The sequence below is a fragment of the Ictidomys tridecemlineatus genome, chromosome 11, assembly GCF_052094955.1.
Source record: "Ictidomys tridecemlineatus isolate mIctTri1 chromosome 11, mIctTri1.hap1, whole genome shotgun sequence".
NCBI classification, from domain to species: domain Eukaryota; kingdom Metazoa; phylum Chordata; class Mammalia; order Rodentia; family Sciuridae; genus Ictidomys; species Ictidomys tridecemlineatus.
Window position 1 is genome coordinate 44,727,005 of NC_135487.1, and position 26,721 is coordinate 44,753,725.

At 32.5% G+C, this 26,721-nt stretch overlaps 1 protein-coding gene across 8 annotated transcripts in view; it reads right to left on the reverse strand.

Annotated features, from left to right (window-relative positions):
* Mysm1 (Myb like, SWIRM and MPN domains 1) overlaps nt 1-26,721 on the reverse strand; it is a 94,067-nt gene that overhangs the window by 59,491 nt on the left and 7,855 nt on the right. For 4 of the 8 annotated variants that reach the window (XR_013427812.1, XR_013427811.1, XM_078026352.1 and 1 more), the window contains exons 4-19: nt 24,994-25,071; nt 24,881-24,904; nt 23,444-23,522; nt 20,565-20,663; nt 17,947-18,701; nt 14,529-14,659; nt 13,207-13,310; nt 11,878-11,955; nt 9,635-9,723; nt 6,989-7,043; nt 6,599-6,649; nt 5,845-5,919; nt 5,120-5,308; nt 4,287-4,419; nt 337-442; nt 101-158 (exon numbers count right to left, since the gene is read on the reverse strand). Coding sequence is in view for 3 of the 8 variants with exons in the window: in XM_078026352.1 (XP_077882478.1) it covers nt 101-158; nt 337-442; nt 4,287-4,419; nt 5,120-5,308; nt 5,845-5,919; nt 6,599-6,649; nt 6,989-7,043; nt 9,635-9,723; nt 11,878-11,955; nt 13,207-13,310; nt 14,529-14,659; nt 17,947-18,701; nt 20,565-20,663; nt 23,444-23,522; nt 24,881-24,904; nt 24,994-25,071 (2,104 nt within the window). In the remaining 5 variants the exon portion in view is untranslated. The remainder of the gene's footprint in view (nt 1-100; nt 159-336; nt 443-4,286; nt 4,420-5,119; nt 5,309-5,844; nt 5,920-6,598; nt 6,650-6,988; nt 7,044-9,634; nt 9,724-11,877; nt 11,956-13,206; nt 13,311-14,528; nt 14,660-17,946; nt 18,702-20,564; nt 20,664-23,443; nt 23,523-24,880; nt 24,905-24,993; nt 25,072-26,721) is intronic. The other 4 variants (XR_013427814.1, XM_021726822.3, XR_013427813.1 and 1 more) reach the window with 3 other exon arrangements.

A 26,721-nucleotide genomic window follows, 5' to 3' on the forward strand; every position in this document is an offset into this window, starting at 1 on the left:
AATGTATCCACAAAGCATTAGGCATCAAGGGAAAACACATCTAGATGAATAGCTCTGGAATCTGTGAACAACAGAATCAATTAAAATGAAGGCAGCTTACTTTCTGCAAACAAGTCAGGTCAGAATCCCGGCGAAAGATTTTATCCATGGGGACACTGCTGTAGAAAGAAATATGAAAACAAACTGATGAAACAAATACTATAAGGTAATCAGTTGTGTAATAAACTATCACTGATGCCATACATCACAGTTTTATATTTAACTTGGGTTTTCTCTAAAACATGATTTAATGAGAAACACTGCAGATGTGCAACCATCTCAAACCACAACACATACCTAGGGGAGAGCCTGTATTTTTCTATTATCCATCTTGTCTTTTCAAATACTAATCCCCACCGAGGTTCTTCTAACATCTGTTGTACTTCAAATTTGTAAGGTAAACCTAGAAAATCATAAAGAAGCGTATTTTCAACTATTTCTTAATCTCCAGTCTTCTTGTAATTACTTAAAATTCCCTTCAGTGTTTTAACAACCACAGCACGGCAGACCAGCTGAACAGCACTTTAAACATAGAGGGCAGTCATTAAATATTTATTGCCTGACTATACTTGGTCCACCAAGCATATTAATGCCAAGCTATTAATAATAATGAAGAAAAGTAAAAGTGACACTTTCGTAACAATTCTACACAAGGCACTATGAGAGGTGGGGTGAGCACATAATATGTTATCCAAACCAAAAGACTTTTATAATGAAAGGAGACAAAATTAATAACTATGCCTAAACCACAGCTTAAACTGGGATAGTCGTAGTCAAGACAAGACATACAGCCATCCTAGTGATAAGTTTGTTTTTTTTTAAAGACAAGTGATATCAAGCAGCATTATTCCTATTTTTCAGAGGAGAAAATTCAAGTTAAGCTATGTTAAATACAATGTTCAAGTTAGTAAAGTTGGAGCTTAGATTTCACATCACCTCCCTATAGATGCTAGTCTAAGACTAGACATGGAATGGGATCAACCTTGGAGAGTAACTGTACTTGAGTCATAGCTGCCATACCAAACTGAAGGAAAAGAGCCCAAAGGGTAGACATCACCACACAGTGAGCCATCTTAGCAATCTGTCACATATCCTTCAACACTGCCATGTAAATCTACAGAATATTAAAAGAACAGCTCAAGTGACTCATTACCAAAGGTTTACCATGTGCCAGGCATCAGGTACTTTAAGTATGTGAAATCATTTAAATGAAGTAGTTACTATTATTGTCCCCATTTCCCATTTTTCAATGAGGACACAGAGCCAGGAAAAGGTTGTGTATAAGAAGGACTTGAACCCCCAGGCTGTCAGGCTTGATAATAAAAATACTTATTTTTTAGTTTAAGGTGGACACAATATCTTTTATTTTATTTTTATGTGGTGCTGAGAACTGAACCCACTGTCTCATGCGTGCTAAGTGAGCACTCTTACCACTTGAGCCACAACCCCAGCTTTATACTGTATGTTTTTAACTTTTGCACTCCATTGCCTCTCAATCAAGGTTTTTTGCCATAACAAGGCTTTTCAGGTTAATAAAAATCCAGCAAGTCAGAAAGCAAGAAAACGGGGGGTGGGGGTAGGGGGGGTGGGGGTGTGGTGGGAATTCGGACATGGTATTCTTCATAATAAAAAAAACATGCTCTAAAAAAGGCCACCCTGGCCCCAAATGTTTGGAAAGAAAGAAAGGGATAGCAAGACTACTGATGAATAATTTTTTTTTTCACTTCTCAATTCTCCCTCCCTCCATTTTATTTCTCCCTTGCAGAAACTTAAGAAGACTGATACATTATAGTACATGGACTATTAAGCAAATTCTTCTGGTGATAACAAATCAACTACGCAGAGATGCCAGCTATAATGGTAACTACCTATTGAAAACCTATTATTTGCTAAATACTTCACATACATTAACAGAATTTCTCACCCTGTAAGCAAAATAATATTTTTTTCTCACTTTACAGAATTAACAAAAGAGAATGAGAGGGCCTAAGTAATCTACCTAAGGTAATATAACTAGTAAATGTAAAGTGGTGGGATCTGAATATAGTTGAATGACTTCTATTCCTAAGGAAAACTGAAAATGGGAATAAAGAGAGGTAAAGAATGCATTTTTAATCAGAGCTGATGGAAAAATATAAACACACAAAAAATACACAGAGATATACTTGGCATTATTTAGAAATTTTTTTCTAAGTTAAAGGCACTAAAGTAAAATTTCCTTTTGTATAGAATATTTTTATCCACTGAAATATTAGAAAAAAATAATCACTGACTATATTTCCTGACTGATACAAGTACAGAAAACACTTAACCATTAGACATTTTAAAGATAGGAGTAGAGTTAAAAGCACTGTAGCACAAAATATCTTGTGACTTCTGTAAAATCTTAATTCTTGTACAAAAGGATTTCCAAGAGAAGCAAAGCAAAGGACCTAAGATTAGAATCTTGCATGCAGTTCTAACAATTGACAAGTCATTAACCAGGCAGCTCTACTCAACAGAACTTTCCATAATGAAGAGTGCTGAATCTGTGTGCTGTCCAATGAAAGCTTATCCTTTCAAGTAATCCTTCCTGGCCTGAGCTAGTTCCTTCACACACACTGGTCTGTACTTTTCTAAATATCTGAGGGTTCCTCCCACAAATCTTCAAAATTCACTCTATTATCTGGCTTTCTGTTTGTCCTCCTTACCTCCATCACCTCAACTCTGGTGGCTTTCTCCTCCGGTATCATACCTGGAAACTTAAGTGGACAGAATGCCTTTATTTTATTTGTTTATTTTTATGTGGTGCAAGCTCTGTACCACTGAGCTAAAGCCCCAGCTCCTGGAAACTCTTTTATGTCAGTAAGTAACAGTAATTTAGAGCTCAATTACTTTGTTACCTGTCTCTTCGAATCATCTTTCTTTGGTACCTGAAGTTGTGTCCTAAATACCATTGTTGGATATGTTTGTCTAGTGTTTTGGTTGTTTCAGACAGGTCTAAACTACTTCATTTTGACTACAAGCAGAATTGCATGAAGTGAATTTTAAACTTCAACTAATTCCATTGAATTTAAGTCATATGTATCCTATATTTATTGTATTAGATGGTATTAGAATAAAGACTCTTAACCAAGATCTAGCCAATAATGACATAAGAAGTAATTTAAATTGAGAATAAGTTGATGGTGTTTCTTTCTTTTATAACTCTTTGTAAAACTATGCTTAGCCAAAGAATGATATATACCATGTGCTATGCTCAAACAGGCATTTAAGACTAAATCTAATGCCAATGTTATACATTCAATAAAACCCAATAGTGTTGACCACCTCCTAGATGCAAGACAACTGATTAGGTGCTCCTGGGGATGCAAAGATAATTAAGACATAGTTCCTGCTCTTTAAAGAAAATGCAATTTTAACAAGACTTGCAAAACAGAGAGTACCTAATGGTAAATGACATGGCTGTAGAGCTGGGAAGTCTAATAAATACAGGACATCCAAGTGAGATGATTAAAAATGAAAAGAAATTATTAAACCAACATTCATTTAGTTTAAACGCCAAGTCTTGTACTAGTAACGGGATAGAAAAATGAGCACATATCCATAATGAACTCATGATTTAATTCGAGGAAATCTGAAATTCTGCAATGGTAGTAAGAACAAAAAGAGAATAACATCCTAGAAGAGCCAACCGCTTCCTCCAACCATTTCATTTCCATCTACATCCTCTTCCTTTTCTAATCTGGTATACATATCCCCTATCCAGCTAGAGTTGATTAGATCACAATAGACATACATTCCAGAGAAAACGCAATGTCTGATGGGATAAGCCAACCAAATTCTTTCATGAGACAGAATGGGGATTAAAAGAGTTAGTCATTGGTAAACCTAATATCACTAGGAGATGATAGAGAGCAAGGTTTTTTTGTTTGTTTGTTCCCTTTTCCATTTCCACTGCAGAGAAAGCAGTCTGCATTTATAAGCACACTTTCATGAGATCAGGGACTCTCCAGCATATACAGCAGTTCTCCTAGCACATACACTGCTTGCCTATAACTTTTCTCCACATTTTCATCCTTTTGCCCAGTTGTCATGGTAACACAGGGGCTATTATGTAAAAGAAGAAGGTGGTAGCACTAAATAGCATAAAAATAGTGATTCTCTAGTTGATGGACAAACTTTTCCATTAAATAGTTTGTATAGCTGTAAATTCTTTGATTTATAAGATAAGAAATAGTAATTAGTTGTTATTGTTGAAGACTTACGATAGGAGCCATCTGGGCTAATTTCCTCACTTATAACCAGGCAGGTAATCTGGGAATATGGTAAAGGATTGTTTCGATTATAGGGACTAACAATCATCCCAATGAACTTTGCACCTCCTCTGGAGAAGTAACTCTATAAAAAAAGTAAAATTAGTTTCAACTACATAAATTTAAAGGTCAGTATTTAATTACACTAACATCTAATGGGGGGGAAGGGAACAAAAAGGTACATTACGAACTTCATATCCAAACATCAACAAAATGAAATGCTGCATGTATTCATTTCACACTGTGAAATTTTTAATTAATTAAATTTATTTAAATAATTAAATTTATTTAATTAAAATGTGTCAAACCCAATCTAAAATGATCCTTATAAAACATCACAAAGCTTGCAAAAATCTACATTTGCTATGAATATGTTTACTAATTATAATGGTTATTTTTCAACTATAATCTACAATAGCTGCCCACAGCTAAAACACTCATATATCAAACAAAATTGCAGGGAAAAAAAACTTGTTTTCTTTAGATGGGTAAATTACATGAATGTTTCCAACTATTTTAACTATTCCCTGTCCTAATTTTTCCTATCATTTTTAGAAGGCTCTGAGAATATCAGTATTACTTTTGTAGCTTGTCTGTACTAAACAAAATTGCTGACTCTCCAAATGCTTATACAAACATGTATTATTATTACAATCAGAGAAAATAATTCAATTAAAAAACCCAGATGAAAGAATATCAAAAACACTATGCTTATTAAAGAAAAAAAACAAAAAAGGATGTGTAATCATGTACAGCAGGCACACATACAATACCTATATACATACCTGGTATTTGGCTTGTGTGTCAATATCTCTTAAAGAAGGATTAGGATCAAATGCAGGATGAGAATGATACCATCCAATAACACTGTAACCTCTAACAGCCAAGGTTTCTGAGGCCTGTGTTTGTGATACAGGATCCATCTCACACTGTAGTCCTGTACTCAGACTGTTACATGGTTCTGCTGCACAGACCTATGAAGGATTGAGCCAATTATGATTATTCTGAAATCCTCTTAATTCTATCACTTGCAAACAAGTTATACTCCCAAAGTGTGATTGTATGCTAAAAACTTTGCATGCATTTTTCTATTTTAATAAGGTCATACTAATGGCTACTTTTCCAAATTGCACTGTATAATACAAGTGCTAAGGTGTTCAACAATTCCTGTTATTTATGGCAATAATTTCAAATTGATATGCAACAGAATAATGCATATCAACTTTCAACTACAAGTATTAATACATATTTTTGGCATCTTAGGAGTTATAGCTCTTTATTGATAAAGGTAGTGAAAGGCCAAGGCTTGGCAGTATTCTCTTTCTTGATGAGAAAAAGAAATAGGTGCTCAGTATATATGAAATGTAAGTCACTTCTGGGAATAATTTGCATGTTCTCACACATACAATAAGTAAAGTCTATTTTGATATAAATACTCCATAAAAATATTTAGTATGGCAGCAGGATTAGATAGTAATTAAAACATTTTTTTTTAAAAGAAAGAACTTACTTCAACTATCTTATTAACTTCTGAGTATCTTCCTCCTAACAGACCAATTACTTCTGCCATAGAGACGTGAGCATGCTAGAAGAAATACAAGATTACTTAGCTCAAATGCACAAACCATCTGACAAAAATCAGAATTAAACTCACTATTATAGGAGAGTCACTTCTAAATACACCTATGCTATTCTAAAATAAGGCCACATAGGTTAACTAGATGTGAGTCTGAGCACAAATTTCATCTTTCTTCACTGCTGGCCGAGAAGTTTTGAAGCAAACACTTTAATACCCCAAGACAGCACTTTTTCATTTTAAAATGAAGACATTATTTGTTCTCCCTATTTAAGAAAAGCATTACAAGGACACAAAAGTAAAAATTACTTGGATCTTTCTACAGAAAACACCACAAACTTACACAACTGTTAGAGTATTGGTAGTTTATTGCAATCAAGGAACCTCCAAATTACAAGTTGTGCTTTGTTTCAGTACTCTAAAAAGGCAGCAGACATGAGACATTAGGAAATGAAAATAGGGTTAATGATGGCAAACAGTCTGCAAAACTCACATTAATTTATTTTCTCTAAAATATGGAAATATGCAATTGTATGGCTTTTCTTCAAAAGAAAAGACTTATTTTTAGATTCCTTGTCTTAAAAGAGGATAATAAAGATCCAAAATAAATGTCTTCCATACTCTTCCTACAATAAAAATACAACAAGAATAGAAATCAGAGTAAGTCAACACAATAGATTATTCTTACCAAATCCATTATTAAAAGTGCTTCTGAAGCTACTTTCACCTGAAATGGCTCCTGAAATTCAAAAAAAAAGGGGGGGGGCACATAAAAATAGAGATTGTGTTCTCCCCAACTCAAATGTCCACCCTTTTCTCATTTGCCTCTTTCAAATTCTCACCACTAATCAAAGTTCAATGCAAATCAGACTTTTTTAAAAAAGAAATTTACCCTTTAAAACCTAGCAGGAAGTAATTCCCTCTCATTTTCCATCTGTACCAATCAATTGGCCCTTAATATATCTTATCTTATCTGATCCTTTCATATACATATTTCTTACATATGCAGAATAAGACAAAGCATTTCTTGTCAGACAGTGACATTACCTATGGTTTGTCATTGATATATAAATAGTACCTGCTTTTCTTCACTGAAAAAATTACAAGGTATCAGTTGGAAGGGATCAAATGAGCTGAAAAGAAAAAAAAATACTTATTTTAAATATAACCCCAACAAGATTAGAATAATTATTAAAAATTATTTACAAATTTGAAAATGTACATCAATAATCTAAATTCAAATTCTGAGAAAAATATAAAATTAGAAAAATCACTTAGTACATTCATACAACCTTTTTGAAAGAAACCATAAGCAACTTAATTTCCTAATACCCAAAGAAAACAGGATAAATGGTCAGCCATGTTTCCTATGCTGAAAGCAGATTTTTAGAAGTTCCAGTAAAGGAAAAAGAAGAAGAAGTAGTTTCCTGACATGAGATACCAAAATTCATGGATGTTTCTCAAAAAAATTTCTCTCAGTACAAAGTGCCCACTACAGAGTAGATTCAATGAATACTTTTAAAATAAATGAGTAACAAATAGTTCTATTAAAGAAATTAATGTACAGAGGAAGTTCTCTGGAAAACTCTTATTATATAAAGAGATGAAAAGGGAGAACCTAAGCAAATCTAAATAAAAAGGCCATGTGTAAACTTGAAAGACATGTCAAAAATGCTTTGATCAGTAAAAAATTGAGTTTGGGAAAAATATTAAGCACATTACAAGGTTATTTTAGGCTATACTCACAGAAAGAAAAACAAGCAAGAATATGTTCATGATGTTATGACTGGAAAAAAATAAGACTATTATGTTTCCACTGTACGAATGAGACAACCAGTGCCAAAAGGACATTGTGTATTATTTAATACTGTATCCCAAGGGCCTAGGACAGTGCCTGAAACACAGTAGGCATTCAAAAAATATTTGTTGAATTAAGAACTTTCAATTACCAAATAAAAAAGAACTAAAGGCCAAGACAGATGAGAAAAATAAAAAGAACAATGGAAGAACATCCCAGAACATTTTAATAACCTTGAATGTAGAACCTCTGTCAATGCTTCTTGAGGGTTAGAGGATGGTGGATTGGCAATTATTGAACCCGGGGGCCCATGAAAAAGCAGACATCAGAAACAAGAATTAAATGATGATTACCAGGAAAACTCTAGAAAAGATTTTTAAACAGCTGATTTGTGAGCCTTTACTAAGTAGAGGGGTAAATAATGAGTTTAGGAAAATTTAAGTCATAATAAAGAGATCTTTCCATAGATATGTCTGATGGGGATAACTGGCTAGAAACCAGAAGACTACACGAAGATTCAAATTATTTTATCCAAATTTAAGCAAGACATACACTATCATTACTTTTCTGAATAACAAGAAATATGGGTTAATCCTGGTAATAAATGTATCTGACTATGTCTGATATTTATATTTATTCCAGTTAAACATTTTATGTGGCAATTAACAGAAGAAAAGGCAAACTTATTGAAATGTTGATGATTAGTGGCACAAAGGCTAAAATGTGAAAAGTAGATCTGAATTTGAAAAGGTCCTGACACACTGAATCGATTTGAAAATAAAAATATAAAGTATAAGTCTCACAAATTCAAAAAATCAAATGTTTGAATACTGAATGAAGAGACTTGGTTTACAGATGACTGTATTCATAGTCTAACATATTTTCACAATAACAGTATTTTTTAGTTTCTACTTCACAGAAGCAATATATAATGTAGCAAATTATATATTACCAGGAATATGGATTCTTAAGCCTTATTGTCTGGGCTTAAATCACAGCTCCAGCAAGTTACTAAAGCATCAGCAAGTTACTAAATTGCCCTTTGCCCCTCAGTTTTCATCTGTAAAATGAGAGTGATAACATCAACTATTACAGAAGGTTTCTATGAGGATTAAATGATTTAATATATGTGAACTGTTTAAAACATAGTGAACTGTATTAGCTATTTTAATTATTATTTCATAAACAAGAACAGGAGGTCTATCCAAGGTCACAAAACTTGCAAGAAAATGATCTAGTGACATTCCTGGGTATCTTGTTTTAAAAGGGAATAGTGACAAAACTATGATCTAATCAGTGGGATAGGTATCTGTAGGGAATGGAGAGGTCTTCTAGAAAACTTCAAGGCATTTGATTTACTTGGCAACCCTTATATTTTGCAAATTACACACACACACACACACACACACACACATTTTTTGGTGGGGAAGGGTATTGGAGATTGAACCCGGGGGCACTTAACCACATCCTCAGACCTTTTTATTTTTTATTAAGACAGGGTCTCACAGAATTGCTTGTAGCCTTGCTGCTGAGGCTGGGTTTGAACTTGTAATCTTCCTGCCTCAGCCTCCTGAGTCACTGGGATTACAGGTGTGCACTATTGAACCAAACTAGTTCATATATATTTTGAGAGAACTAGTCACTTCCTGAGGTTACTTGTCCATGTCTGGAGTTGAATGATCTCCTGTCATAAACAAGGTCCTTTTGAAACATATATTGGATCCCATGCTCACTCACCTGAAGTTTAAAACATTTGATTATAGCAACAAAAAAAACCCCCCCAAATTTTATAATTATTTTTAATTAAAAAAATTTTAACTGATCCATCTTAGTAAATAATAGCATAATGTAGCCAAAGGTCATTTGTCTATACATTTTCTGTCTGATAAGTTAAAACAATTAAATTTATATAACGTAACACTGTACCTTTTTGTTGGTCTTGACACTTTTGAAGGTTTAACAGGTTTGCCCCTTTCCTCTTCTCTTCTTTTTGCCAACTCCTCAGCAGACAGATGCTAAAACAAAACACCAATTGTTATTAAAGAGTCCATCAACTACACAGAGGGAAAAGTAATAAAACAGTCTTTTAAAATCAATTTAAGAACATGTGAGAATAAGATAGACTAAATTGACTTAAATGGGTCTCCTACTGGAGAATTTTTTTAAAAATTATTTTAAATAAAACAGCCATATCAAATTGAAAATATAGTCCTCTGGATATGCCCATTTCAATCAATGGTTTCAATCACACAGGTTAAAGAATCTTAGAATTATTTGAGTCTTTTAGTTTACCTAGTTACTAGTTACTAAGTTCTACTGTGCAGAATTTTCTTTCACAACTGGGACAGCAGTGTTAAGATTAAGAACACATATTTTGTAGGGTGTGGTGGCACACACCTGTTATCAGCTCAGGAGGTTGAGGCAGGAGGACTGCAAATTCAAAGCCAGCCTTGGCAACTTACAAGGTACTAAGCAACTCAGCACAATTCTTGTCTAAAAAAACAAAAAACAAAAAACCATAATGGGTGGAAATATTGCTCAGCAGTTAAACTGCCCCTGGGTTCGATCCATGGTACCAAAAACAAACCAAACCAAACAAAAAAAAACCTCAAAACAAAAACAACACAGTTTCTAAAGGCTGAGAGTGTAGCTCAGTGGTAAAATGTTTATTTAACAAGCTTGATGCCCTGGGTTCAATCCCAGCACTTGGGGGCTGGGTGCAAACTCCAGAAGGATTCTAGAGCCAGAATGCCTTACTCTGCTCTTTATTATCAAAAAGTTGATTTCAGGGCTGGGGATGTGGCTCAAGCAGTAGCGCGCCTGCCTGGCATGCGTGCGGCCCGGGTTCGATCCTCAGCACCACATACCAACAAAGATGTTGTGTCTGCCGAGAACTAAAAAATAAATATTAAAAATTCTCTCTCTCTCTCTCTCTCCTCTCTCACTCTATCTTTAAAAAAAAAAAAAAGTTGATTTCATGCTTCAGTTTACTCATCTTTAAAAATGGGAAGATTAAGAGTAATAATAACAATATCATGGTATTACTGTGAAGTTAAGTGAGTTAATGTTCATACTTCACTAATTTCATCTTTATTACCAACCTTACACCTTAGCTGAGATAAGCTAATGCACCTTTTCCAGAATATATATATATATTTTAGTGTTTTCCATGTCTGCACCTTATCCACTTCCTCAGATAGGAATATTTTAATCCACTTTCAAGATGATTCTTCTGTTGATATTTTGGATCAAATACCACCTCTTCTGTGGAAACCTACCCTGATCATAAGTCTTTGAGAGGGCCTTATAATTCATGGACCAACCTTATGTAACTTGGCATAGGTTGAATAGAAATACAAGTTCCTTATGGTAAGAAACCATGTATTACTTATTATTGTGCCATGTATTACTTATTATTGTGCCTTATTATTGTGTGTTCAGGTGTTAAAGTTAGGGCAGGAAATGGGGATTGAAGAGAGAGAGCCAACATTTATCTAGTACATTATGCATGTTGGCTTAGTGAGTATCTAATACTAAGACCTTTATATACTTCATCTCATTTACTTCTTACAAAAATCCTTCTGTGGAAGTACTATTATTCATGTTTCATAAATTTAAAAAACACACAATTCAGTGAGGTTAAGCAGTTGCTCAAGGTAACAAAGCCATTAAAAACACAATCATGTATTCTTTACATTCTACTGTACTGGCTATTTAGAACAAATTGTATATTTAGAACAGGATGTGCATGTGTATATACACAAACACAAACACAGTTACTGCCTCTGTTTCTTTTTAGGAATTAGTAGAAAAACATTTCAATATTTGTATATCAATGTCTAATGTCTAGAAAACATCATTCAATAAGTATTTAATGAAGTTAAACAGGCATACCAACTCTTTGACTGGGCATACATTCTTGAACTAGAGATAAGATGTACAGGGAGAGAACTGAAGTGCTGAAAATAAGTCAGACTCCTAATTAACTGTAGAAACAAAGCTTTCCATTGTGTGGCTTACTAAAACGTCTAGACGAACAAATTAACATGGGACTAAAGATGTATATGTGTAAACACATGAAACAACTATAATATTATGACATTAAGATAGACAAATGTATATTGACGAAAACAGTTTTCATGGATAGCCATGTAAAAGGTCAAAATTACCTCAAATGTTTGTCCTTCTAAGTCCTTTGCATCACACCAGTTTCCCCATGGATCTCGAACCCTTCGTCTCCTTGTTCGCTATGATGAGAATAAAATAAAGCAAAAGGTAACAAGATTAACTTGGAGAAATGATAGCACAAAACCAAAATAATAACTATATAAAATTTAGTTAACTTATTCATTTAAATATTATCATCTCTGATCATCAATGACTCACTAAACTTTATTAATTTATGCTCAACAGTTAGTACTCAGAAATACAACAGTAATTGTGAGCTACGGGTGAAAGCAATGGCAGCAGGTGAGGAGAGTAGGCCAGACGATGAGGCAGAGACATTGTTTGAAAAAAAAAAAAAAAAATCTGTGATCTTCTGTCCTTTACTTGCATTTAATTTTCACTTCTGTTTATCATTTGGAAGCTAAAAACCTAGGACAAAATTATTTTTACGACCAGAAAGAACCACCAAGGAAATGGCTTCTCTTTATGTCAGCTTTAGAAAGGGGACTATGAAGTTAATACAAGTAGTGAAAAACAGAATTTGTTGATATTACCTAATATTCAGTTTTACAAACCTCAATACTGAGACCTTTAAGATGGATCAGCTATGAAAGGGCAGTATGACCCGTATCATTTCCAGAAAGAAAAAACATCCTTTCTTAATAGAGTAAACCTAGGTAGAAGTGGTTTGCAGCCTCAACAATGAGAAAAATAACTACTAGATAATATTTTTGTTCCCCCCATACATTTTACCTATAATCAACTTAACTTACATGCACAACAAGATTACCTTTTAAATTTTAAAATACAAAATTCACTGATTCTAACAATTAAAGGTAAATGTTTCTCCAAAAAATTGATTCTTATGGAGACAATTTTTAAAGACACAAAAATAATAGAAATGAAAGAGAAAAATAGACCTGAACTATATATATATATTTGTTGTTGTTGTTTTCAGTGGTGCTAGGGATTGAGCCCAGAGTCTCCTGACCTAGGCAAGTCTCTACCACTGAGTCCCATCACTAACCCCCTGAACTGTAAAGTTTTAAAAGATACATTTCTAAATCAAAACTAAACACCCAAAACCACTTTAACAAAACATTATGGCTTTGCATGTTTGTCAATGAATTTTGAGGATTTTACAGTTGGTTTTGCTTCATAAACCAGTATGAAATTGAACAGAAGCTAGAAAAATAAATGGCTAAGGTGAAGTGTAATAGAAAACATTTTCTTCCACTAAATGGCCATTTGTTAAGCAGATAAAGTAGGCATTCTTTACTAAACTGGTAAGGAGCAATGTAGAGGAATCACTTAGAAAAATGGCTGTTTACCATAGACTGCAGACGCTGGGCAAGCTGGTATGCTTCTACTGCATCTTTTCTGTCTCTGATTCGAACTTTATCAACTGGTTGTGGTCTATTATATACAGCCTGTTCTATTGGAGTTCAGGAAAGATAAACAATCTATTATTTTGTGAAGTTCACTTGTTAAAGAGGAAGACACATTTACAAAGACTTTAGCTGAGCACCAATGATTCTTATTCCATAATCATACATTTAATGTACTAATGTTATAGTTCCCAGATAAAAGTAATGCTATTATTAAAAGGAAATTTCAATAAAACGGATATAATTTATTTATAATTTTTGACTACTAAGCTCCCTTTGCTCACTTTGGTAGTCAAATACAGATCATTTTTCTTTTGTAGCTAAGGAGGCTAAAATGTTTTAATTTTCCTGGAAAGCTAATTTATAAATAAAGGGCTTTGGGCAAACCAGGCCACTGAAATGAAAAAGAGGCTCCAAAGCAGACTATAAATTCTCTGTGCACATAAAATAAAATAAAGGTGCTATGAGTTTTCTAGTTAGTTGTTTCACTTTCACAGAAAAGAAACAAAAGTACTCCTCTTAAATAAATCATGGGCTCTAAGACTCTATCTAGTTACCTTATGACTATGCAACTATGGCTATTAGCTTTCTTCAAAAAGTTTTTGTCATGTCAATTCAATGAAAAGATGGAATACATTTTGAAATATGCCCATTCCTCAAATTTAAATATGGGGGAAAATGGGTGAAAGAACTTTCTTCCATTAAAATATTTTGGTACTTTTGATACATTTAAGTGTGGAGGCTCTTAAATTATTTCCTTTATTTAATCATTGCTAGATAGCATTTCTATCGTAAATACAGTAAATGGTAGAGTAACCCTTACCCTAAATGCTCAAAGCCAGAAGTACTTCAGATTTCATACTTTTTTTAGATTTTGGAATAATTGCATGGAAATGCTCCAGTGTCTTTAACTTTTTAAGCACCATGTTGGCCTCAATCTGTATGCATAAATTTAATGGGCCATTAATAGAGTTTTCATAAAATTATTTACTTTTGCCTTACAAAGAACTATACTATTTCTATTAGATTATTTTTCCTTTAAAAACTATACCTTCAGTTTTCATTGTAGATCAAAAAGAAACACAGTTTAATCAACAAAAATTTGATTTACAGCAAAATCGTAATTATACATTTTTTCCATAATGGTTACCTCCTTGAATTCTATATACTTAAATTTACTTAAATTCTAATCGTAATAGAAATTAATGGGTGCTATAAGGATACAAAATATTGAGTAAAAGATGTTGTTGGATTTTTATTTTTACCACATCCAAAATTGATTGCTCCTATCAACTCGAGGTATGTATGAATCCGTCCAATACAATTAACATCCCCACAGTTCTTCAGGCCAGGACGTACTGAGGTCTTATTTAAGTATTTCGGTTTGCATATCTCCCTAATTAAGAGATGGAAATACAATTATTTTGGATAAATAAAAACATAAAAAAAAGATTTCTGGGAAAAACTTATATTATAAGAAATATTTAAAAATTTTACCCATTTCACTGTATAAAGTGTATAGAAAATATAATATATAACCCAAGTGTACTTTTTTCTAAAATCTTTAAACATCTTTAAGTGATGCAATAACTTACAGGTACCTGTACTGTGTTTTACAAGTACTATTCTTTTACCAATAAAAAAGTCAATATTCCAGTTATTCCAGGATCTTTAAATTAGAAGGTTATTTATGTATTGATCCAAATTCAAGTATAAATATTTGAAAAAAAGAGCACTTTGACAATATATTAAAAAGATTTAGCACTAAACTTTTCAATTTTTTTTTTTTAGTGCCAGAGAATGAACCGAAGGCCTCCACACAGGATAGGCAAACATTCTAGTCCTGAGTTCTATCTTCCCCTACACTTTTTCTAATTTTTAAACATATTACTTAGGTCAGATGTCTCTTAACTATTAGCTATCTTACAAATATTTACATTTTTATATTCATTTTAATAATGAATCTAATAAATATTAAGTTCTTACTCTCAGTGGAAACAGAAATAGATATTATAGGGGATTCCAAAGAATCAAGACACTCCCAAAACTCCAAACTTCCTTTCCTGAACTTCATAGTTTTAAAATGTGTATTTATTTGAGTAAGCTCTATAAAGTAAATAAAACACAAGATAAAATAATGAAGAATAAGAAGATATATTAGGGTGGTCAGAAGCCTCTCATTTTCCTGCACAGACCTGAATTGAGATGAGAAAGCAAGACTCTCTAAGATCTGGAGGAAAGCAAGATCTAAGACAGAGTGGTCAAGGCCCTGAGTTGGAAATGACTCTGAAATCATCTTCACCTAGTGTGATCTAGAACACGTTCCTTATCCTCTGTGAACCTAACTTTTCTCATCTGCAAAACGAGGACAAAATTGTCAAGAGGATTGGGATAGCTTAAATATAATGCCTGACATTTGGTAGAAATTCAGTTAACTGTATAGATTATTGTTTTAATAAAAACATTCCTCTAACCAGGGAGTCAGTTACATCTACTTTTATGGAAAGGATTTATCTAAAAACAAATTTGGCAGACTTCTTTTTATTTTGAAAACTTTAAGTCTTCCTTTCTTCTTTTTTTATTTTTTAGTACCACCTCCAGTCCCTAACCAAAATTTCAGTTCTGTTGAAAACATTCCTTTTTGCTTTCACACTGTTCTGTTAAATTATCATATTTAAATAGCAAAACCAAATTGGTTTCAAGAACTAAGATAAACGACTTACTAAACTACTGCCATATCATTTATATATCTATGTAAATTATTCTGCCTCATATGGAATCCAAAATGCAAAGCAACAATTTGATTAAACAAACATTAAGTATATATTGATGATATTCTTATAAACATTTTATTTATTTATTTTTGGTACAGGGGAATGAATTCAGGGAGAGACACCCAGCTACTGAGCCACATGCCCAGCCTTATTTTGTATTTTATTTGGAGACAGAGCATCGCTGTTGCTGAGACTGGCTTTGAACTTGCAATTATCCTGCCTCAGCCTCCTGAGCCAGTGGGATTATAGGGATGTGCCACCAGGCCTGGCTCATATAGACATTTCAGAAGTACTTATTGTTCTGAAGTCCTTCAATTTTGGCTACCCATCTTCTTATTTCCAAAAATAAAAGTAAAGACCAATAGAAATCTCATTCCATTGATCTTTTAAAACGTAAGGGCAGAAATGTAGCCCAGTGATAGAAAGTTTGCTTGGCATGTACAAAACTTTGGGGCACAATCCCTAGCACTGCAAAAATAAATCAAAAAGGGCTGGGAATGTTGGTAGAGTGCTTGCCTAGCATGAGTAAGGCCCTGGGGATGGGGGGAGGGAGGGAGAGAGGGAAGGGAGGGAGGAAGGAAGGAAAGGAAGGAAGAAAGGAAGGAAGGAAGGAAATAAATGAATCATCAAATAAATAAATATACTTTTAAAAAATAGTGTCAATTAGGTAATGTAGAATAACAAAAAGACTTGGACTAACATCTTTCATAGTCACTGGCTGGTTGTGTAATCAAAGACAGGCCTCTAATGGTCACCTGATCTCAGAATTATTCTTCATCAAGTAAGATTATACCATCTGTCTGTTTCACAGTATTACGGTGACAAGTCAAATGAAATAAAGGAAAGCTTTCTGTAAACTGCAAAACACCATGTAAATGCTAGGAGTTGTTCCTCCTCGATATTCTTTACTATGATAGCAACACTAGCCAGAAGTTGTACTTTTAGCACTTTAACCAACTAAAATGATCATGAGGCAAGAACAAGAACAAATCCTCCTGTTGGAATATGGCTGTCTTTGCAAGTCAAATAACGTAATACTGTCTGTATAAAATGAAGACATCTGATTCAACAAATTATTTGTTTCCTTTGATAACATCCCCAGGATATAGCATAAAGTTACTGAAACAAGATAGAAAGACCTGATAAAGTGAAAGAGAAAAACAAGGGACACTGCTGAATCCTCACCCAAGGGCCCATCACCTGGAAGCGCTCCGTAAAGTTGGCCATATACAATTCAATATTTTTGAAACAATAACAGCAAATTGAATATTTAGTGATGACTTAACTGATAAGCTACAAACAAAAATTCAAAATATTTTTGAGTATTTAGGCTAATGAGAAGTATTTTGCCTTGTTTCCTATTCCATATTAATTAAAATATACTGACAATTTAGAAGGTAATTCCATACATTAGAAAATTCCTGTATTCTGATGAAGGTAGATGCTAAGAAATACCTTATTATGCAACAAGTTCAAGATGAAAACAAGACAGCTATTTAGGAAAACTATTTATGCAATCTAGCTACATTTAACGACAGTGTATTCCTCTGTCACCTAAGTTTTCCTTCTTTATACTTAAGGTACATAAAATTTCTGAAAAAAAATTCTCCGTGTACATCTTCCCAACACTGTCCCAAGAAGCTGCTTCTTAAAGGAATCATCAGACCTTTTCTTTCCAGGCTCCAAAACTCTGAAGAACAGATGGATTATGAGAGCCATAGGTTACAATGTTTAGCAATGCTTTTAAAAAAAGATCACTATGAGAAATGTTTAATCTTTCCTCCTGAAATGATAATACATGTGAAAGCTCTTTGGATCACTAGCAAAATTTTAAATTCTACATAGGTCTAGTTAAAATACTCCACAGAATATCAGGTTTTCAAAGCAGCATCCAAAATGTTATTCTTACCACTGATCCAAAATGTAATTTCTAATTTTCAAATAGCGTTCTGGTGTTTTAGCTTGGCGTCCCTCAAAAAACTCAGGAATTGCTTGTTTTTCTTCTTCCTGAATAATATTTCTATCTATTTCTACTTCTTGTTCTGGTGGCTTAAGCTCTTCTTCCTCATGGCTTTCCTCCACCATTTGGCAGGAAGAATGAAAAAGCATTTCATTATCACTAAAATCTTTCTGAATTTCACAAGGCTCTGGAGAAGGACACTGCCTGGAGTCATCTATTCCATTTCCACCTTGCTTGTCACCATTTTTAATCAGTTTATTGCATTTCTGATCATTTACTTCAGCTGAGTCATTTTCATTGTTGCTCTGTTTTTTGGTCCATGATGTAATTTCTGAGCTTGAAAGTGTTTTCATCTCATCTTGTTTTATGTTCTGAAGATATTCCCTGGAAGATCTGCAAAAGAGAATTTCCTGGCTTCTGATTTCTTGTCTGGATTCATGTGTTTTACTATTAGGAATGTCTAACAAGAGACCACTGCTACAATTCTTATGTGATGTCTGAGAAGCCCACTCATCCACCTCATCTGTGATGTCTACTTCTTCATCATCAGACAACTTTTCAATTTTTACAGCATTCAGGTTGGGATCAGCACGTCCCCTTAAACATGATGGTGTCCATGCCTTTGTCCCTTTATCTTCATTTTTAACCTGATGATCACTGCTGCTCTTCTGATTTGGTGTTTCTTTCTCTGGACTCCATTTTACCTTATTAAAAATCAGAATAAGACACCCATAATATTACGGTTTTAAAATTTAATCAACTGACAATAAATAAGATATAATGGTACATTAGACCTTCACTGTGCTTCTCCTTAATGTGTTTAAAACTGCTCTTTAAATGTAAAAGATCAACATTTTAAATTCCCATATATGACTCTTGATTTGGTACTTTTAAAATAATAATGATCTATATAGAACTACCATGTATTTATTTTCAGTATTAAGTTTAAAATAGGCTTGAACTAACCAGAGACTAAACCAACAACTTTCACATTAAGGTATTCTATAAGATATTAAAAATATTTATAAAAGTCTACTTTTCAAAATGACAACCACAGCTGATCATTTCTTATGATGCTAAAATAATCCTTTACTTGGGAATTTATGTCACATATTTACATTCAGTAAGTTCAATCCATCTTTCATTCAACTATAGAAACTATTTTTTTGCAGGTTAACTTAATGCAGCTTCAATATTACAGAGTTTATAATGTTAAGCCATGGTATTATCTTCCACTCCTGATAATACCTGATAATGAAAGAAAAAGATGAAAGTCAATGAGTAAATATGAATTGAAATGAAAGTTTTTATATATAATATTTTTGGAAAATCCTGTAAATGACTGACACATCCAAGAGATATGATAGCTCTAAGTAACAGATAATAGCTCCATTGTCACAAAAGAATCCCAGGATCATGTAAAAAACAAAAGGGTAGCAGGGGGAGGAGGAGATTTGGACATATAGCCTCAAATACCATTAAAAGTCTTCTTATTTATTTGCAGCCTACTACATTTTAAGGTTTTCTGTTTGTTTTGCATTTCTGGGAATCAAACATGGGGCCTCATGCATGCTAGGAAGAACTTTTCTGAATGAGCTAGATTCCCAGCCCTCAGCCTCCTGTTTTTAATCTCAAAATTCTGGATGAAATTTTGCATTAAAGTTAATAAAATTCTAATGTCTGTTATAATATAAATGTATCCTTCCACCCCATATTTATAAGTACAACTGATACTCCAACTTATTCCACATATTCTAATGTAAGAAGCATGGTATAAGAATAATCAGGTGAAGCTGTTTTTCTGTTCCTTATTACCTCAACCTTGATAAACTACTTCAAGTTGCTTTTGTTAGGTTGAAAGAAGTAGCAGCTAATTACTATACAATGAATACATTCCATTACTTACCACCTATTCCCAGCTAACACCAAGACAAATATTGTATACAAGTTAGAACACATTAGTTACATTAAAACACCAAATTTCACTCAGGACATTTCCAAATTTTATATACTTGCATATTTAGAGCTCAAGCAAAATATGTTAAAAAGTTCTAAATATCAACATTACACAGGTGAATATAGCACAAATTACTTGAAAGATTAAGGAATTATATGTCTTTCTGAATATTATTTATTAAAGTTTTCAGAAAATTCTCCACAAAATTTATAAAAACCTAACTACTATTAAATAGATTCCAGAATCATGTTAGCATTTATGTCCTCTAAGCTGTAATAATAGATAAAAGTCTTTATAATGCAAATACTTAAAAAAGAAGAGATATTGTTTAGAGGAACACAAGACCTCTAAGCTTTTCTCTTAGGAATAATCCTTGCCTTCTAGAATGTTTTGGGTAGTTAATATTTACCCTTAAACTATAGAAAATTAGGTAGTATATAAATACTATTTAATAGCAACAGTTAAACAACTAAAGATATACTCTAACGTGTTTAAAGTCAAACATGCATAGTGTTTTATGAGGTTAAAATACTTTTAATATAAAACTTTAAACAATAAGACACTAATACTTACATTATATATTTCTGGTTACTAATTTTGTTCTGCTTACCTTATTTTTAAAGTATTGTCTGGCATAACTCTTTACTTGTAAAACACTGCGACTTCCAATCAGCTTTGCAATTTTGGTCCACCTTCGACCAAATTTAGCCTGTGTTATCAAAATGGAAAAAAATTGCTTTTGATTAGCTTACTTATTAATATTTTAAGCAATGGCAAATTTGAAAAACAATTAAAACTATCTTTATCTATAGACTAAACCAAACAATGAAATCCTCCCTATAGACTATGCTCTTTCAAATCAAAAAGCTCTTCCTTGAACCTGGACTTCTGAAAACAATCCAAAATGATTTTAAAAATCATAGAAAATAATAATATATATGAAGATCCACCACTTATGTTACCTAACTGTATACATTCATACAGCACATTACGATGTTCCAAAATCTAAGATATCTTTTTAAAATAAGTAAGTGCTCAAAAAGGAGGTAGGTGAACGTTGGACATTTAAAGGATCAACTGAACATGTTTTGCACTAATCACAAAATTTTCAGAACATCCATTGTGCCCCACTCAGACACTTTTACTCTATACAAGTATCAGTGCAATGACTTACAAGTTTGAATCACGAATGAAGTATACCTGTATTTAATGCCTCCCTCTTAGTGTCAAGGCTGTGCACCTGCTAACACTGAAGCTGTGGGGAAAATAAACTGGGAACTGGAGGGAGCTCCCATGTTTCGAAGTACAGAAAGGAATACATACAATTTTATACAAAAGAGATTTTTAGGTATCAAGTACAATTCTCATTTAAAATGTAAATCCTCTTTATAATATCACCACACAGAATACTTTCTACTTTTCAAAGTAGCTCAACCATTTCAATTTTTTAGAATTCTTATAAGAACAAACAAACACAAAAAAGAAAAACCACCCAAAACTCAGGGAGGTAGACCCTAGAGGCAGATCCACAGGTCAAACAGTCACGTCTTATCAGTAACAAACAATAACAAATCATCTTCAAAGATCTGACCTGAATGACAAACCTTAACTTACACACTTATTTCTGATATTCATTAGAAAATCTGACATGAACAATTTCTTAAAACTGAAAGTACTTCTGAGAAAATTGTTAGTAAGTATGAATTAATTACTAAAAATCAGCACTTAATAAGGAGCACTGGCATAAGCCTGTAATCACAGCAACTCAGGATGAAGCAGGAGGAGCACAAGTTCTAGGTCAGACTTAACAATTTAGCAAGGCCCCAAGCAACCAAGTGAGATCCTGTCTTAAAATAAAAACCTAAAAAGGACTAAGGTGGTAAAGTGCCCCTGGGTTCAATCCCCAGTACAATAAAAGAAAAAAGAGATCAGCACCTAATTGAGACTAACTTACTGAAGAATTAGTTCTCTTTTTTTGTGTGAGTGGGTAGTAAAAGCAGTTAAATAACTTGATAGCACAGAATGTTAGATCTAGAGATCTAGATAAAAGTATATCACTGGGGACATCAGAAATTTGGACAACATGAACTCTGGAGAAAAGATACTATGAGAGTAGCAAGGAAAACATGCACCAATTTCAAAATAAAGGGACAGTCCACTGCCAAAGGAAAATAAGAAAAAACCTTCCTTAGTTGTTCAGTACCACATAATTCCCTTCTTGTATGCCGGAGAGAATTCAGTATATATGCAAACTCTGTTTTTTGTTTATGAAAGCATTCTAATTCAAATATCTCTTAATGTAGATAGGTAGATTTCTACATATCTCTATATAAGTAAATACATATTTGCTTATAAATGGACAAAATAGGAAGGATATACAAAGATGACAACACTGATTACTTCAGAAGTGAGAGGGAGACTTAACACCCTATAGCTAGATTACTTTTGACTTTTGAGCACACAAATGCATTCCCATAACTACCAACAATGTCAACAATTAACAACCAAAAAATGGTTGAAAACAAACTATTTCATACATATGTATATCTGATCTTTATAAGGGACAAAACATCAAAGCTGTCAGCAGACTAAAATAAATTACTGGTTAATTAAAATTAGACTATGATGCAACGGACTGAAATACCAATATAGGAAAAAAATCACCAGTACGGGAAAAAAACCCTCAATATTGTTTAGTATTTACAGAATTTATAGATACCATGGTTTTAACTAGAAAAGCAAAACATTTTATTTCTCATCATCTATAGAAATGTAAATATTTCAAATTGCATTTACAAATCTTAAATAATTACACAAATATTATATATATAATTTCTAAAGTAATTTATAAAATACAGAGTAACAAGTATCTTAAAAGAAAATACATAATCTACTCTTGCTAAAGACAAATTTCCTGAACATTTTTGTTAAAAATTTCTTCATATTAAGGAATATTTTCAGAAATGAGCATACATCTTTTCCCCATTATATAATCTATGTATTTTTAAATAGATTTCAGTGAAACATTCATACAAAAGACTGTTTTGTATGAATTTATTTTGCATGAAATTATTCTGGTCTTCATATCTATGCATAAAACATTTGCCTGTGTACATAATGGCAAACAGTTTATTAAAGAACAACTCAGCTGATCACCCAGCTTAACACAAAGTTTCAGACAACTAAATATTTTACCTTTTAATCCAGAGAGTTGGTGTCATGTATACAGATAACAGCACAATTTCTTGGATTTTACTAATACCCCAAAAATGTTTATATCAAAGTACTGATTCAAATCTATTTTAGTACCTTAGTTAAAAGGAATTCTCTTGTACTACACTATAAACACCATTACTCTAACTACAGAAAAACTCAAGCTGTTAAATAAATTTAATTAAAAGCTCTGGTCTCTATGATTTAATCTTATAACTCTATCAGTATTTGCTTTTAGAATCATTTTTACTATAAATTAAAAATTGCTCTATTTACCAGCCCTTGTTCAAACAGCTCTTTTTCTTCTATCGTCCACTTTACTGAGTAACTGGCTGGTTTGGTAGGAGAGTGTACCCTGAGGGGAAAAAGAGGAATTGCAAAAAAATTTCTGAAATGGAACATTCCTTATGTATGCAGCTAAAGATTATAGATAGCCATGGGCTAAAACGAATCAAAGAATTAAAAAATGAAACAAAAAAAAAAAAAAAAAGAAGGCTACAGCCTCTACCTAGGGGGAGAGATTTACCCTGTCATGTATCTCTACTATGGATGATATGAACCCCAAAAGAGATAATCCCCAGGTTTGAGTGAGGATAAAACTAAAGACATCAAAGGAAGTCAATGTAATAACCAACAAAACAGCCCTCTTAGAATGAATACAAAGCAGCAGGTGTTAATACATTCCCCAATCCTAAAGGTATCTAAGAATTTACAATGATTCCAGAAATATCTCTGATTTAATTACTAGGTAAATCCATATAAATACTGAGCCAGAAAAGAAGTTGCAAAACCATGGCATTACACTTACTGCTTTTAAAATCATTTTAGTAAATTAAAAATAAAATGCTGATGAAGCTAATTCACTCAAGTCATTGATCTTTCTATTAATTTCACATTGTTATTGTTCACTCCACAAAATACAAACATCAAAGGCTGCTCAGCGGTCAAGTTCTTGCACAATTACCACTATATAAATTATATAAATCCATTTTTTTTTATACTGGGGATTGAATACAGGGGTATTTTACCACTGAGCTGCATTACGAGTCCTTTATTTATTTATTTTGTTTGTTTAAATTTTGAGATAGGGTCTCAATAAGCTGAGGGTCTCACCAAATTGCTGAGACTGGCCTTGAACTTTCACTCCTCCCACCTCAGCCTCTGAAGTTGTGTAGGATTACAGGCCTGTGCTACTGGGCCTAGTAATCAATCCATATTTTAACCAACTATATATATACTTACAAGTTTATAATGCTAAATAATTTTTTTACTTACAAGTTTATAAATGCTAAATCAATATTTTCCAATTATTGGGAAAAAATATTTGTAAGATAAAGTTTCTAGATAATGCTTGAAAGCCATAAATCCAAATTAGATTTCTGCTGAAAATTAGTTAACACAGCAATAGAATTCAAGTTAATATACAATGTATTAGGTAATAGGTTTCTTAAAATTTACCCATAAATCTCTATGAATCTATCTTTCCCATAATTTGATGAATTTGCCTCTATGGGTCACAAAAGAAATTCTAGCTAATAAATATCCACATACTTATGGCAAAATTCTTACATCTGTACTAGAAACTCTGTTTTTATATTTATTTTGTTTTTTAATCAAGAGGGCTTTTCCTCAAGATAACTATAATTTTTGAAAAATATTCCATAATTTTAAATGATCAGAAAGATTTTAAAAATATAAAACAGAAGTACATACATGATTTTTGCTGTTTTCTGCAGACTGCACCACATGAAAAAAAAAAATAAGGAAGCTTGAGAAGAAATTTCTAAAAATGCATTTATATGTTTAACAGTTTAAATTGATTTTACCTGTTCATTTGTTTTTTATTATCTTCCTTTTTATCAAGCCAGAATTTTCCTGGAAGTGATTTTTTAGATAAATAATACCTGTATGATTATTAAGGACACTTTTAAAATAAGATTAATCTCATAAAACTTTTGTGTGACATATAAAATTGGCATTTATAGACTCATGAAAGTCATACTTTGTTTGACTTGGAAAACTTGAAATTGGCAAAACCAATTCTGAAAGCCTCTTCTAGGTCCGCAAAAATTATGGTAAAAATATCATACCTCAGTGTTGTTACATGTATAAATTATATGTAATATCACACAATGCCTGCACAAAATGTGCTATGTAAATGCTAATTTCTCTTATCTTCTCTATTAGAAGTGAGAAGAAATAGACTTACTGTTTAAAACTTTTTTTCTAAAATATACGGAGAGTATAATAGATGAATTAGATTAGTTGTCTACAGTAATTTGAGAATATTGTTTCCATATTTCTAAAGATAACAGAGAATAGTTCAGCATTCCCCTCTACCCTAATGAAAAGAACACTGAGATCAAATCTACAAAGGATCTCCCTCTCTCAAGTTCTTGAAACTAGCCTATTGCAATACTGTCATTAATCTAAACTACTATTTACTTAACAAATATTTATTGACTACACACTGCTCCAGGTATTATGTTAGGTACTATGAGTTGAGGACAAAAAATATAAGTAGACATTATCTCTGTCTTCTAAATGCTTACATATAATTCTCCTCTCATTAAAATTTCTGTTACCATTTCTTAAGTAACTACTTCAGTGTTCATTAACCTAGAATTCTACTGTTTAATATAGTGGCTACTAGCCATATGCGACTCTTGAGCACTTAAACTCCATAACTGGCACGAACTGAACTGAAATGTTTTCTAAAGATAGAAAACAAGGGTTCCAAAGACTGAGTATGAAACAAAGAATGTAAAACATTTCATTAATAATGTTTACAAAAAATATTTTAAATGATATATTATTAGAATTATATATATAAATGATATATTATCAAAATAATTTTATCTGTTTTAAATAACTAGGAAATATTAAATTATATGTGCCTCTCATTGAAAGCAATTATTTAGGCTATAACTGCAATGTTTGGGAAATGTTAAAAAATAAGAAAGTCTATAAGAAGCTAACCTTTGATAATTAAAATCAACACAGCAATAATTGGGATGAATTAAAAATAAACCATAATTTATTAGACTTTTAATAATCTTTATAAGTCATATCAGAAATCATTTTGTTCAACCTTTCCATTTAACATATAAGAAAACTGAGTCTCAAAGTAGTTAAATAACCAATATCACACACACAAAAAAAAATGAGGATAATAAATCAAAGGCATTTCTGTGTATCAGTGACAAATCCTCTGAAAGGGAAATGAGGGAAAACTACCCCATTTACAATAGCCTCAAAAAAAAAAAAAAATACACACACTTGGGAATCAACTTAATGAAAGAACTCTACAATGAAAACTACAGAATGTTAAAGAAAGAAATTAAAGAAGACCTTACAAGATGGAAAGAGTTTCTCTTGCTCTTGGATAGGAAAAATTAATACTGTCAAACTGACCATACTACCAAAAGCACTATCCATACTTAATGCAATTAAATCAAAATCCCAATGTCATTCTTTATAGAAATAGAAAAAATAGTCATGAAGTTCATCTGGAAAAATAAGAGACCCAGAAAATCTAAAGCAATCCTTAACAA